General features: G+C 43.9%; 1 protein-coding gene across 12 annotated transcripts in view; it reads left to right on the top strand.

The window, feature by feature from the left end:
* The window catches only part of NPAS3 (neuronal PAS domain protein 3), a gene marked incomplete at both ends in the record, with an annotated part of 867,736 nt that overhangs the window by 838,418 nt on the left and 15,107 nt on the right, over positions 1-14,211 (top strand). For all 12 annotated transcript variants that reach the window (XM_082647980.1, XM_082647981.1, XM_082647979.1 and 9 more), the window contains 2 exons: positions 2,694-2,887; positions 6,970-7,076. In XM_082647980.1, coding sequence (XP_082504106.1) covers positions 2,694-2,887; positions 6,970-7,076 — 301 coding nt within the window. The remainder of the gene's footprint in view (positions 1-2,693; positions 2,888-6,969; positions 7,077-14,211) is intronic.

Below are 14,211 nucleotides of genomic sequence, written 5' to 3'. Positions count from 1 at the left end.
GGCTTCTGGCTATAAGTGAAATAATTTCAAAGGTTCATATACAGTTTATTTAACACAGTAAATTGGCATCCGGTATAAACTTCTAATGTTTTGTTCAATATGAATACGCACATAAAATATATACAAGCATAACAAAGTTGAAATGATGCTCAAACACGATCTAGAAACCAAGATTCTAGGCTCTTTTTTGCCATTTCCAAGCCCGATGACTCTGGTTAGGGAATGAATGTTCTAAAGCCTCTCTCCTCACCCAAAAAAATGAAAAGGAGAATGGCCTAAGATAGACCCTCCCAATTTTTCTCCCAAATATGAAATGTCATGATCCTTTAAAGTAATAATAATTTATTTGGCCTTTGGTCAAGATTAAACGAATAATCGGTCCTTACCCATATTATTCAGTTGACGGTTTTACAGGCAATCAGAATTATAATGAAATTTGTAGACTTCTTTACAATTTGGAAAGTGTTCACCACCATTACCTCCTTTGATTTTCATAACGTAATTGCAGAATAGTCATTATTCCCATTGCACAGAAAAGAAAATTGAGATGCAGAGAGGCTGAGTCCAGGAGAACAAAATCAGGAAATGGCAAATCTACTCAACCCAACTTTTGACCCCCTTCAACACCTCGATGGCCACAGGCAAAGCTGGAGGAGATCAGAGGCGGGGTAGATCTGCATGCACACAGCTCCCCCAGCAGCCTGTCTGCCTTCCCAGAAATGTTTGCTAGCCCAGATGCCTTCAGATTGCTTTGGAAGAGAGATCCAAGTGGGGATTTATTCAACGTATCATTTCTGGGTGTGAGTTTTCCTGAGCATTTATAGTTCTGTGTTTTTCCAAGAAGCTGAGTGTTCCCGAGAAAAGAAGACAGATAATGATAAATGAGCATCTATGTGAGCCCACCTGGGAGGAGGACCAGGAACTGTTAACACCCCTCCTGTGAAGCTAATCCCATTTCGTTTAGCTATTTCTTTATTAGTTAATGAGGTCGTGCAAAAACGTGTGTCTGTGATGATGTTTTAGCATCCCTGCCTCTAGGAACATTTTCAAATATTCATAAAGTAGCTCGTCTGACCAAAGCTTAAAGCAAAGGTGCGTTAAGTATGATTTTAGTCTACTTCAATGGGGGTGGTCAAAAAACTGCTCCTGAAATAACCTAAACAATCCTCCTCGTTGGTGTTTCCAGATCCACAGCTCTGGGCTCAAACGTGAAAGGGGACAGGGAAGAGAGATCATTTAGGACAGCCAGGACTCCAAAGGGCGGCTCCGTAAGCTTTGATCCTGCTGCCTGACAGCAGTGTGGCTCGCTTTTGGAAAACTGAATAACTTAAAGGAAACAAAAACACAGTGAAAAAGGAATTACCAGTCAAGCCCCTAGGAAGGAGAGCAGATGCTAGTTCTTCTTGCTCCTGGGAGGCCAGAGACCCATTTCCCACTTTGGTTCCTTCTGGCAAGGAGGGAAAAGAAGAATCTCAAAAACTGATTTGGCGCCCAGGGGTGCATTTGGAGAGGCCAACCAAACACAGAAAGTCAGCCAGCTACGAAACTGAGCTCCAAGGTACCGGGAATGGCAGCGAGAACCTCTACAACTGGGTTTGGGAAGGTCTGCCACACTGTCACAGGGCTCCTGGAACACAGCTAGAGTACACACACACACACACACACACACACACATGCACACACGCACAGTCTCCAACCCCCCACACATACACACACCTGCCTTCTATCATCCGGAAGCACTGCCACCCAAATCCTTATTTTTTCCATCCTTTTATGCTTTCATTTTCCCGAAACATCGTTTAAGGAAACTGACACTATGACTCTTCTCCTATGTTCAGTTTACAAACAAAGGAACTTTTTCCAAAGATGGCTTTATAAAAATAATATTATTTAACATATGTGAGGATGATGAACCAATTTCCTTTGGTTCAGGGTGGCCTGGACTACCCATGGTATACTTTGGCTAAGAAACCAAAAATCACAGCCCAACGTTGTCCCTCTCGTTTCTGAGCAAGTACGTCTGAGCCGCCACCAAAATGGTGCAAGGCTTCCTGACCCTACTGTGGTGTGTGAGCTTAGGGAACAAATCATACTCCAAGGTCCTCTAACCTTCAGTCCCAGGCGGCGCTGCGAGAAAGCATGGCGTTACATGTACAGGTAACTTAGCACTGCCTAACATGGGATCTCTATGCTCAGAAGGACACATTCATTTCACTGTCACTGAGTTTTTTAATCATTGGAGTCTGGCATTTTTTGCAAATGAAGGAAAGCTCTGAGCCACACTTCTGAAAGGAGATGTCCATGGAATCCCACTCAGTACACATTTGGAGAGAGACAGACGTCATCCATTAATAAGGGCTGATAATGCAAACGTTTCTTTTTGCAGCTCAGGGCTCAACTTTCTTGTCCTTTTGTCTGGTTATGAACTTCCTCTAAATGTGAAAAAAAAAAAGTCCTGAAAAATAGCAATAGCATAGTAATAACGCTGCCTTGAGAAATGCTGAGAGTATAATATTATTTCTCTTTTGTCTCTTGCCTTGAGGACATTGAGGGCACTTTGACAGCCCTTATGATTACACAAGATACAAGCTAACATTGGTTATTCCAGATGCAATTTTGCATTTCTCAAAAGAAGTACTGTTACAGCCCAGATGTAAATTTGACTATGTCCTGTACTTAATGTTCTATTACAGGTGATTCACATAACGGGCCGGCTACGACTAAGGGTGTCGCTGTCCCACGGGAGGACCGTCCCCAGCCAAATCATGGGGCTCGTGGTTGTGGCTCATGCCTTGCCTCCCCCTACGATCAATGAAGTCAGAATTGACTGCCATATGTTCGTCACTCGAGTAAATATGGACCTCAATATCATTTACTGTGAAAATAGGTACTTCGTTTTTGTTTTCATTTGCCCTGTTGTGTGTTGCGCATCGGTAAGGGCCGGTGTGTTCAGCAGTCTGAAGGATTTTACTCTCCCAACGAGGCTCATCATAAATCCTGATCTTCCTTTTAATGGCTGCTTGGACTGACACCAACCATGCTTTTTATTTGAAATTTACATCGCTGCCCTGATTTGCATTAGGGACAACAATGGAATGGAATTAGGAGTCCCAGGCATCCAGATGCTATAACTAAGACCCATTTTGGCCGAGAACCCAGGGAGAGAGGTGGGCGGAGACATTCTTGGCAAAACGATGCAGTAAGAGGTATCTACTGATGTCTCAGCCAGACCCACTTCCTCAAGGACCCAGACTTATGACAGGCAGTGTTCACAGAGGCACTGAGCACCTTGTCCTAGTCAGCTCAGGCTGCTGGGACAAATTACCATAGACTAGTAGCTCAAACAATAGACATGTATTTCTCACAGTTCTGGAGGCTGGCAAGTCCAAGATCAAGGTACAGGCTGCCGAGGTTCCTGAGGGGGCACGCTCTTCCTGGCTTGCAGAGGGCTGCCTTCTTGCTGCGTCCTCATATAGGGGAGAGCAAGCTCTGATCTTCCTCTTCCTATAAGGACACTAATCCCATCATGGGGGGCTCCATCCTTCTGACCTCATCTAAACCTAATTACCTCCCAAAGGCCCCACCTCCAAATACCATCACATGGAGGGTAAGAATTTCACTATACGAATTTAGGGGGTACACAAACATTCAGTCCACAAAACATGTAGAGGACAAATGAGAATTTGAGGCCCCCCAGAGGAAAAAAGACAAAAAAGAAATTTGTAAAACTATTCAATGACGCTTTGTAATCCTGAGGATTTCACTGTGATAAATTAAAGAAAGATGACTCATCATACGTATGACTTGGCAGACTGAGCTCTTCTAAAAGGACTTTTTAGCCTCTGGTTAAAAAGTTCACTTTTCCATTGAGCACAAAGCAAGGGACAAGGAAATGGGACAGTGCCCCTTCAGACCTTTCACCCAGAAGTCACCAGCCCATCATCAGACTGAATTGAAGAAGAGAGAATCACGGGGTGGGGGGGTGGGGGGGGCGAGGGGGGAGGGGAGGCGAACACGCGTCGGCTGTGGGAAGGAAGCTTGGCGACGCCGTCCACCCTGGTGCCACGGGGAGAATTACCGAATTAATTTGTGGGGACACTTTTGTGGCTCAGATTATCGTCAGGCATGAAGGCAGCACATGTTTTGCTGAGTCCTGTGATTGCCTTCGGGGCGGGGGGGGGGGGACAAAAGAGAGGAATGGTCAAGTGGCTTAGGAAATTGACCTCTTCAGGGCCCAGCCAAGAGGAAGACAGACAGCACCTGCATTCAGTCCATTAGGAAGCGCTAAAGATGTTGAGATCAAGTTAGAAATGCCTCCCCTTTCCGGTCAAGCTTTGATTCAGAGGAAAGAATTCACCATGGGAAAAGAGTACCCGCCCTGAGCTTTTTAGTGTTCAGGGGGGTAGAAGATATCATGAACCTGTCACTATTATTTAATGAGTAACTCAATCTATTTTCCAAGTTTTGGGGGTATTTATTAAAATTTTCTCATCATGACTGTATACTTGGCCGTGTCTAAGGTATTCTGCCATGGCCACAGAGAATCAGGAAAGATGAGTTTGCCAGAATGAGTAGCTAGAGTTGGCCAGGAATAATAAAGAGAGATAACATTTATTGAGCACTTGCTACACCCTCAGCCATATGCGAAGGGCATTAGATGCACTATGTCACTGAAGCTTGAGGACGGTTTTGTGAGGTCGGTGTTGCCCCTGTGTCCACTGGCCCCACGCAGTTTCAGCTTAGAGAGAAAGGTCAAGTGCCTTGACTGAGGCCAAGATTTGAACCCCAATCTGCCATATTCAAAAACCATGCCTCCTGTGGGATCCCCCCGCATTCCTTGTCTCTAATTTTTCTTCAGAAGTCAGGCTAAATGGTAACGAATCAGAATAACCGCTGAGGTGGAACTTTCATACACATGCAGCCATGAAAGAACGCAACTACAGCCCACAAAGCGGTCTCTTCTCTGATTTAAAAGTTAGAATGTTGGACACCCAGGGAGGCAGGTAGACAGCCAGGGGATGGAGTATGGCTTTGCGTCTTTGGAAACATACGTCGGCTCCCTCGACTTAGATTCACAACCACCAATCCCCGCAAAAAAAGACGAAGCCTCATCTTATTTACGGAACTCCCAGTGACTGTCCTGTCCCCAAGCCATCATCTAATTCTCATTCCTGTTATCACAGGTTGATTAATTCTTTTGATGCACTCCATGGACTTGAGTGCCTTATGGTGCCACTCTAGTAATTGAGATCACTTTCTGTGACCCACTTTATGCTTTTCTCTTCCCATTAAAAAATGTTTTTTCCACAACCCCTTATTAGCCAGTACAATACAGCATTATTCCTCCACTGAAGATGACAGTCATTATTAGAAAGGATCCCCGTTAAAGGCAACTGCATATTGAATCTGAGGGAACAGCATACCTGTGTGTCAAGCACTGTGCTACATTCATGTCATTTCATTCATTAATCCCCTCACCAGCCTCTGAAGTTGTTTTACAGATAAGGAAACTGAGGCTCGGCGTACAAGATGCCATCAGGCTTCTGATCCTGATACAGGTCATCAGACTGGTCTAGAGCGTTCTACACATATATTAAGAGGTCTTTGAACACTGAGCTGGTCACTCTGCAGATCCCTAGGACAGCCTTGGGCAAAGCCCACATCTGATGCTTTCAGAGGAGCGGGCAAATTCCAGAAACACCAACGAAGGCCTTTAATGACATCCTGATTCCCTCGTTTGCAGAAAGCGGGTATAAACTGTGCTTGGAAAGCATTTAATGGTTTTAGGAAAACACCAACTAATCTGTTTCGTACCAGAAAACCATGGAATCCTGAGAAAACCTCCAAGAATTCTAGTTTGGCCCAAAATATGATTTAAATTGCTAGATGTTGAGCAATTCACTCACTGGGTAGTGTATTTTCATTCCTTTCCATATCATTTTGGTCTGGTTTGGTTTCTTATTTCCTTGTCTTTAGGGGTCAGATTTCACTCCCCAGCAGCAATCTCATGGGTTTCTTAAAGGTGCCGTAAAGATTCACTTCATATTTGATAAGTCAGAAACCATGAAAAGAACAGGGGCAGTAAAGGGAATCAATTAAACAAAAGATAAATTCTCTTCGGGATGGACCAAAATGAATCTGAACCTGGACAGGGAGGAAGAGAAGTCGCCTTTTGGCGTGTTCGTGTAAACCAGGCAGATTCCCCCAACGTTTTTTTTTTTCCAGTTTTTGTTCTTTTTCTGTGCTCCTGCCTGAGGACATTGCCGGCTGGACAGTGACAGAAGCTTACACACACACACGTACGGTCGAGCACAAGGCTGGCAGAGCTGCCAGGATGGTTTAAAAGTTTCCGTGTGGAATCCACCACAAAGTCCCAGTTAAAAGGGGCCGGAGTGAAAGCTGAGCTCCCAAATGACTCAGACGAGAAAAGATAATACCCCCAGGCATCTGTATGTCTCAGCATTTAAATTATATCCCTTGAAATGCCAATTTGGACTTTGTGCCAAGAAGCAGCCGAAGCCCTTTTTCATGGAAATACCCAATAGAAGACCAATCTGTTTAAATGAAAGGTGTCTCTAATCATTTGGTATAAACATAACATGTTTTTATTTTATTATGTAACCTTGAATTATCTTGGCCTCTAATGAGGATCTCGCATTGTTCCTGATTCTCAATAATTTCATAGAATTATGTTGTCTCAATGTGTATTCTGATACTAAAAAAAGAAAAGAAAAACCTATCTAATTATTTCAACACAATTGCTTGATCTAGCACAGTTCCTACTTTAGAAAAAGACTGTTCATATGTTAAAGGAAATAATTTTATCTAAAAAAGGTTTTCCCTCAGTGCCAAGTCCTCACAGGTACCCTGGTATAATGAAAATTGTCAGTATATTTGTTTCTAAGTCATTTAACAGTTTCTCTATTTCCCCTCCCTTCTGATTTCCAGCCTGTGTTCTTCTCTTTGTAGGATTAGTGATTATATGGATCTGACTCCTGTAGACATTGTAGGGAAAAGATGCTACCACTTCATCCACGCTGAAGACGTCGAGGGCATCAGGCACAGTCACCTGGACTGTAAGTACCTCCTATGCACGGGGACAGCTGATCCCAGCCGGAGTCAACAGTCTCAGATGCCCTTTTGGTTTCCATGCCAATTTCTCCCTTCACATCTCCTGTACATTTGAGATGCCTGTCAGCGCGCAGTGAGAAAAAGTGAGACATAAATCGCTCCAACTTTTGTTGGGACTAGATTGAAAGCTGGACCTCCGGGCCCAGAGAAATTGCTGGATCTGCAGGCGCTCACCCGGGATTTCGTGGTCTCTTGTGCTCTCTCTCCCACGAAGTGATGGGGGAATCTTTGTCTTAAGTGCCTTTTTGACCCTTTCATTTTCTAGAGAGCAAATTCCACCGTGAAATCTGTGGTCTCAGTTTCAAAACAGACATGGGAGAAGACAAGTTCAACTAGGCCAGAGCCGCATAAAAATTCCTACTTGACTAGCAGCAAAACTGGGATGAGGGGGGAGCCCGGGGACAGGGGCAGAGTGTCTCATGTGGATACGGCAGCTCTCAAAGGTGCTGACTTTTCACTGTATTTCCAGAAAGAGGGTTATTTAGAGGGGCAGGTACCTCCATCTCCCGACTCTTGGAAGGGAGAAACTCGTCTCAGCTCTTTGAGTCTGGTTCCCAGCTCCTGGCAGGCAGGCTCACCTCCGAGGCACCTTTTGTGGCATCTAAGCAAAGCAGGACCAGCAGTGTTCCAACTGGGTCCAAGCAGTAACTCACACACCAGCGTCCTCAGGCACTCTTCCCTCATCAAACTCAGCAGGGCTGTTTTCACTATGTGTGCAAGGGTTCTGACAATCCCATCAGGCAAGAGGCACTGGTCTGGTGGACCTCTTCGGAAAGGGCTGCCCTATTCCAACAAGAGATTCTTTTTATGACCATTCGGTAGACTCTTCCTAGAAAATGAGGGCCCTGCCATCTGTAGTCCTAGAAGGTTCTAAAGCCGGTCCTGAGCTCCACTTTTAAATACATGCAAGGGGACACAAAGGAGACGGCACAGCTTGAAGCAGAAGCTTTTATGTAGTAAAACCAGCCAGGTGGCCTCTGTATTAACTTCTTCTTCCCTTTCTGGCCACGGTTGAGGAGAGCTGTTTCAGATCTTTCCCGCCCTTTGCAGTTGTTTAATCATTTCAAACTAAGATCTTCAGAAGCGTAATGGAGAGACACTAAGCTAGCCGAAGTCTCAAACTGTGAGCATCTTGTACTGTGTTTTTTATTTGTTTGTTTATTTATGGCGTGTTGGGTCTTCATTGCTGCTTGTGGGCTCTCTCTAGTTGCGGCGAGCAGTGGCTTCTCTTGTTGCAGAGCACGGGCTCTAGGCACGTGGGCTTCGGGAGTTGTGGCGGGCGGGCTCAGTGGTTGTGGTGCACGGGCTTAGTTGCTCCGCGGCACGCGGGATCTTCCCAGATCAGGGATCGAACCCGTGTCCCCTACATTGGCAGGTGGATTCTTAACCACTGCGCCACCAGAGAAGTCCCTTGTACCGTGTTTTAAACCCTGCATTAGCAACACTGACAAGGGAGCAAGGTCAGTGTCAAATTCTGTATATACTGTGTCTCTGGGAAAAAAAGCCTGCCTGTGAGGCTGCTCTGTCAGATTCTACTCCCAACCCAGAGTGCATGCCTTGGTATGGCCCCCCAGCGATTTAGGGAACACACTTGTTGCTAAGAACGAATGGATGTCGGGTATCACAGAAGCAGATGGCTCTTCAATTAACTGGGGGAAGAAATGATGCTGTTTCCGGCAAAGACACATCAGGTTCTTTGTAGCTGGGAATTTAGAGAAAATGGAGAAAAATCAGGATGTTTGGAGAAGCTATGAATATATTTTGGGATGCGGATATGCCAGAGATCCAGACTTTGAAAATGAATATATTGTTCGTAAGACACAGTCGTAGACCATGTGTGGGGGGGGCGGGGGGCGCTTTTTCATTCTGGAATCTTAATCGAGGTCTAAATTCAGAAACCTGATGCTGACAAAAAGGAACTTTGTCATCCTCTGTTATTATTTGGAAAACGTCATGCTATCTCTCTGGGATTTGATTTACAGCTTGAAGAAATACAATTCCTCGGGAACAGTGAGCCAGGGCAGTTCATTTCTTCCCATAAAGCAAGGTCTCCAACAAATACATGTGATGCCATTCCTTCCAATCTACTTTTATCTCGTTTTCAGTACCTGGAGTAATTTGAGAGTGCTGAAAATAAACAACTCCGTCCGCCATTCGCTATTGTGCTAGTATCCTAATTTTTCTGGTATCTTGCCAACTAATGAACAGAGAAGGTATGCTTTCAAATTCTGTGATTTTTTTTTCCACTACTTGATATTGACATGCTGGCTATCGCTTTACGATTTCATCTGCTAACAATGATTGAGTTCAGTCTTTCAACTCATACACATGACTTCTAATTTTAAGTTCTTTTAATAACCTTAAACACATGAAAAACAAATAGAATGAGCTGATAATTCAGCACAGTAAAATATGCTTCACATATTTAGCTATCACGCTGTGGAATAACTCCACAATGTCAAGTAGCACACAATTAGTAAAACTGTAGGGGGAGGAAAAGGAGTGTTTTGATCCTGAAGAATTTTGATCCTAATCAGATTGAAATTTCAGCATTCTTGTAGTGCTTAATATCTTCAATCATACACACACACACACACACACACACACACACACACACACATCAAACTGATGCCAATGTCAGGTTTTGCATTCTGTGACTGAAATAAAATGCTAAAATATACAAATGCATCTTTCTTTGTATAGTAAACATTAACATCATTATAAAGTAAGATTGAGTCTAAAATTATGTGATGGAACGTCTGATGTTTACCTAATTCTCAGACCAAAGCCAGCCCAGTAACAAAATGACAGAGCATGTAATAAGTCTTGGTTGTGTAAACCTTGAAAAAAAAGCATCTTGCTTGTCCAAAGCCCTAGGCTATTACTGAAGGATGCCTTAACCGTGCCTTCTTGGCAGGAGAAGGTCATGGTGACATGGAATCAGCTCAAGAATAAGATAGAATTCTAAAACAAAGGGATGGTTAAAAAATAAACCACATTAACTATTTCGCTTTTCTTCCTCGAGCTATTGGCACAATTCCTGGTTCTGTCCATGAAAGGCAGGTTGTAGTCATCTGATCGTATTTCTGATATTTTGAGATGTGTCTTATGCTCCAGTTTACGGATAAAACTTAAAAAGACTCGACAGCCTCTGCTAACTCACAATGCTATCTTTATCACTTAGATCTATTTTGCTAGCCTAGGCATCTGTAAATCCATAGATGAACTTGTTTCTAGAATAAGAAAAGTAAAAGGGGATCTCAGCTGCACCAGGATTTGACAACTCTGAGAAACTGAACCAAAAACTTTGGACCATTTACTCGCCCACTAGGTTAACAGGAGACGCCTGAGAGTTCACTGGCTTTCAACACAAAGAATCACTAGGAATCATTATCTATACCAACACGGTGGGTTAGTGAAATTACACTGGGATCTCAAGGGAGTTTAGGTCCTCTTCTATCATACTGTGACCAAAGACCTGTGTGATTTTTTTTTTTTTCTCTAAGCCACCTCGCTGGAGTCACTGAACCCAATTTCATTGATTCTTCAGGCCAAATTGAGCAAATCAACATTTCAAGGTTTGAATTTTAAATCACCCATATTAGCAATTATTTGAGCACCTTTTCCTATCACCCTCCAGTTCTCCATTGCTCAGGATGTACTGACCTCAAGATGACCAGTCACATCTCCCTGGAGTCACACACTCCCGTTACCTAGAGCATCTGTGTCACTCTTGAATTATGAGAACGCCTCACCATGTACTGCTTTGCCTCTGCCTATAGCCCAGAAAATAGAAGGGCAAACCACACATGCTAACCAGAGGAACACGCTCTGCATTTTGCTTTCGCCCCTGTCTATGGAAGATGCTGAATTTGCCTTGAGATATCCTTAGGGTTCTTCCCAGGTCACATCAGCAACGACTCTCTAAAACCTGGAAAGAGTGGCCTGAGGGAAAACTTCCTTTCTCTTTATTACATTGTGTCCCAGCAGCAAGGGTCAAGGCTCGGGCTCTGGAGCAGTGGAGCTTTAGAAAGAAAGAGCCAGCAAGCATAGAAGTGGTGGCAGTTTCCCCTTCCTAGAACTGGATCCAGGATGAGGAAACTCTGGAAGATTTATTTCAGAAAGAGAGGAGGACTTTTCAGCTTGTCTATGAGATCATTAGAGTTAAAAAGCACGGCCTACCCAATATATTGGGGAGCTGTTAAAAAAGAATACAGTAGCCTGTTTCTCTCTTAATTACAAAATTCTATACATCCTAACAAAATGAATCCACTGCTACCTGGCATAATGCATTCCACGCTGTTTTGCACCAATAACCCCTACACTTCCCTCCTGAAGGCGTCTCATCACCAAATGCAAGCCGACTGCTTAATGCAGGACTAATTAGTATATCCCCTTCCAGTTTGCAGGCCCTCCATTGTAATTCCTTCCCTGCTCATGTTTTTCCACAACCGAGCATCAATCAAAGTAAGTGCCCTGCCTGCCTAGGAAACACAAGATGTCCTCCATGCATTTGTCATCTGCCACAAAAACAAAGGGGGAATGTAATTGTTGATTCGGGTATGCAGCCATCGCATGCAGTAAAGGAAGCAGCGAGTGAAGGAAGAAGGGAAGGTGTGAAGTTTGATGGCTGGACCAAATGCAGATGGCACAGGGGACGTTTTCTATTTCCTGATCTTAGCTTTCTCCAGCGCTGGGTCTTCAGGGACTGAGCTGCCACCTGATCATTGGCTGGACATTTTCCCCCCAGAGCAAATGAGTTTTTCCTCTTCTTCCATATGATTATGAAAATTCACATGAAAGGAGATGCATTTAATAGCTGCCGTGTCTGACTTTTTTTCAGAAGCCAAGTCAGCCTACATCATGTGCCTGTCCACTAACTAAAAAGACTGTCAAATGGACACAAAATAAAGTCAGGTTTTTATGCAGGAGTGAATTAGGTATTTTTCGGTTTTGGTTTTGGTTTTGGCTGTGCCATGCGGCATGCAGGATCTTAGTTCCCAGACCAGGGATCGAACCCGTGTCCTCTGCAGTGGAAGCTCGGAGTCCTAACCACTGGACTGAAAGAAAGTTCCCAGGAGTGAGTTAGTATTATTACTTTACATCTTTTTTTCTTTTTCAGCAAGTGCTGATTTTAGCTTTTTAAGTCCAAGGTCAGGCAAACACAGAGAACAGAGACCAGCAAGGACCTACCTACCAGCTGAGTATCCCTGCTCCACTACATACTAGAAATGCAGAATTTCAGGCCAACCCTCAGGTTTACTGAATCCAAATCTGCAATTAACAAGATCCCTAGCAGACTCGCATTCATGTAAAAGTTTGAGAAGCCCTGACTACGCTGGTATTTAGAAGGCCTTATTTTACACGGAGTAAAAGTAAATACAGATCGACTAACGATCTTAAGGACTTCATTTACCCCCCTCCCATTGAATGAATTTTAGTAATAGTAGCAAAATATGAATAGTCAAGTGGCTCTGAGGGCATCTCGGTCAGTGTTCAAATGAAACGAGTGTGATTACTCGGTAAAGAGATCGACTTCTTTACAAAGATGTAAAGTTTTAAATTGCAGTGGAGAAAGTTAATATTAAGCAGTAGAAGTCAACTTGTAAGCAAAAGGAGGTCTTTAGTTTTTCCCCAGTTTAATATTTTTCCATGTACTTGGCTGCACGTGTGACTAGGAACAGTCATATTTTCCCTGTTCAAGGTCAACTAACATTTGTGAGTACTTACTACATACAAGCTTCGCGGTATTGCTATAAAGTTTAAAAAATAACTAAGTCGGGCTTCCCTGGCGGTGCAGTGGTTGAGAGTCCGCCTGCCGATGCAGGGGACACGGGTTCGTGCCCCGGTCCGGGAAGATCCCACATGCCGCGGAGCGGCTGGGCCCGTGAGCCATGGCCGCTGAGCCTGCGCGTCCGGAGCCTGTGCTCCGCAACGGGAGAGGCCACGACAGTGAGAGGCCCGCGTACCGCAAAAAAATAAAATAAAATAAATTTTAAAAATAACTAAGTCATGGTCTCTACCTTCAAGCAGCTTGCATACTGGTAGAGAGGACAACATGAAAACAGCCAGTTTTGAAAAGGTGGCATAAAAGGAGGACTATCACGATGTGTAAACAAAACAAAGAAGCCCCAGAGGTGGGGGCCACCAAGGAAGGATAAGAAGTTCCAGGAGGCACGTTTTCCCTGGACATTGAAAGAAGATGATGGTAGGAGATATGATGGGGGTGGGCGTCGGGTAGGTGTTGAGGGCATCCCAAGCTTTGAAGAGCACACGAAAAGACGCAAAACGTAGCACGTGATCTTTTCTATCTGCTCAGAGAGAAAGCCAGATCTTTGATTTGACTGATATATTCTTTTTTTTTTTTTTTTTTTTTTTTTGCGGTACGCGGGCCTCTCACTGTTGTGGCCTCTCCCGTTGCGGAGCACAGGCTCCGGACGCGCAGGCTCAGCGGCCATGGTTTACGGGCCCAGCTGCTCCGCGGCATGTGGGATCTTCCCGGACCGGGGCACGAACCCGTGTACCCTGCATCAGCAGGCGGACTCTCAACCACTGCGCCACCAGGGAAGCCCTTGACTGATATATTCTAATGCAATTCTAACATGGATTCTTGGGCTTTTCCTTATTACTATTTCAGTTAGTAGCTGCTTTTATTTTCATAACAGAAACACCTGATACTTGAGAGTAACTAACCCATTGCTCTCATAAAGCATGATCAAGAAAACGAAACAGTACTTCTAAATCATCCATTTTCACAGAAATCAATTAACCTAAATAAAATCAATTCCAGTACTTCTTGTACTTTATACAAAATGAAGAACAAGATGACATCGTTTTTCTAAAAAACACCTTCTTTAAAATGTTGATTTAATGACACCCTGCATATCTCAAAAAAAAAAAGCCCTCAAACTTTTTTTTAAACACAAATGAGCAGCATAGGATTTAATTTGTGTATGTGTTTAGCATACAGCGTTTTTCCATTAATATAGGGTTAACTAAAGAGCAGGTTATTTGAAGCTCTTGAAGAATTCCCACCCCCTCTCTGGCCTCCTCAAATTTGGGGGGAGACACATTAGCCAG

Source organism: Grampus griseus, assembly GCF_964374135.1.
Source record: "Grampus griseus genome assembly, chromosome: 2".
NCBI classification, from domain to species: domain Eukaryota; kingdom Metazoa; phylum Chordata; class Mammalia; order Artiodactyla; family Delphinidae; genus Grampus; species Grampus griseus.
This window is presented reverse-complemented; position numbering and strand designations above follow the sequence as displayed.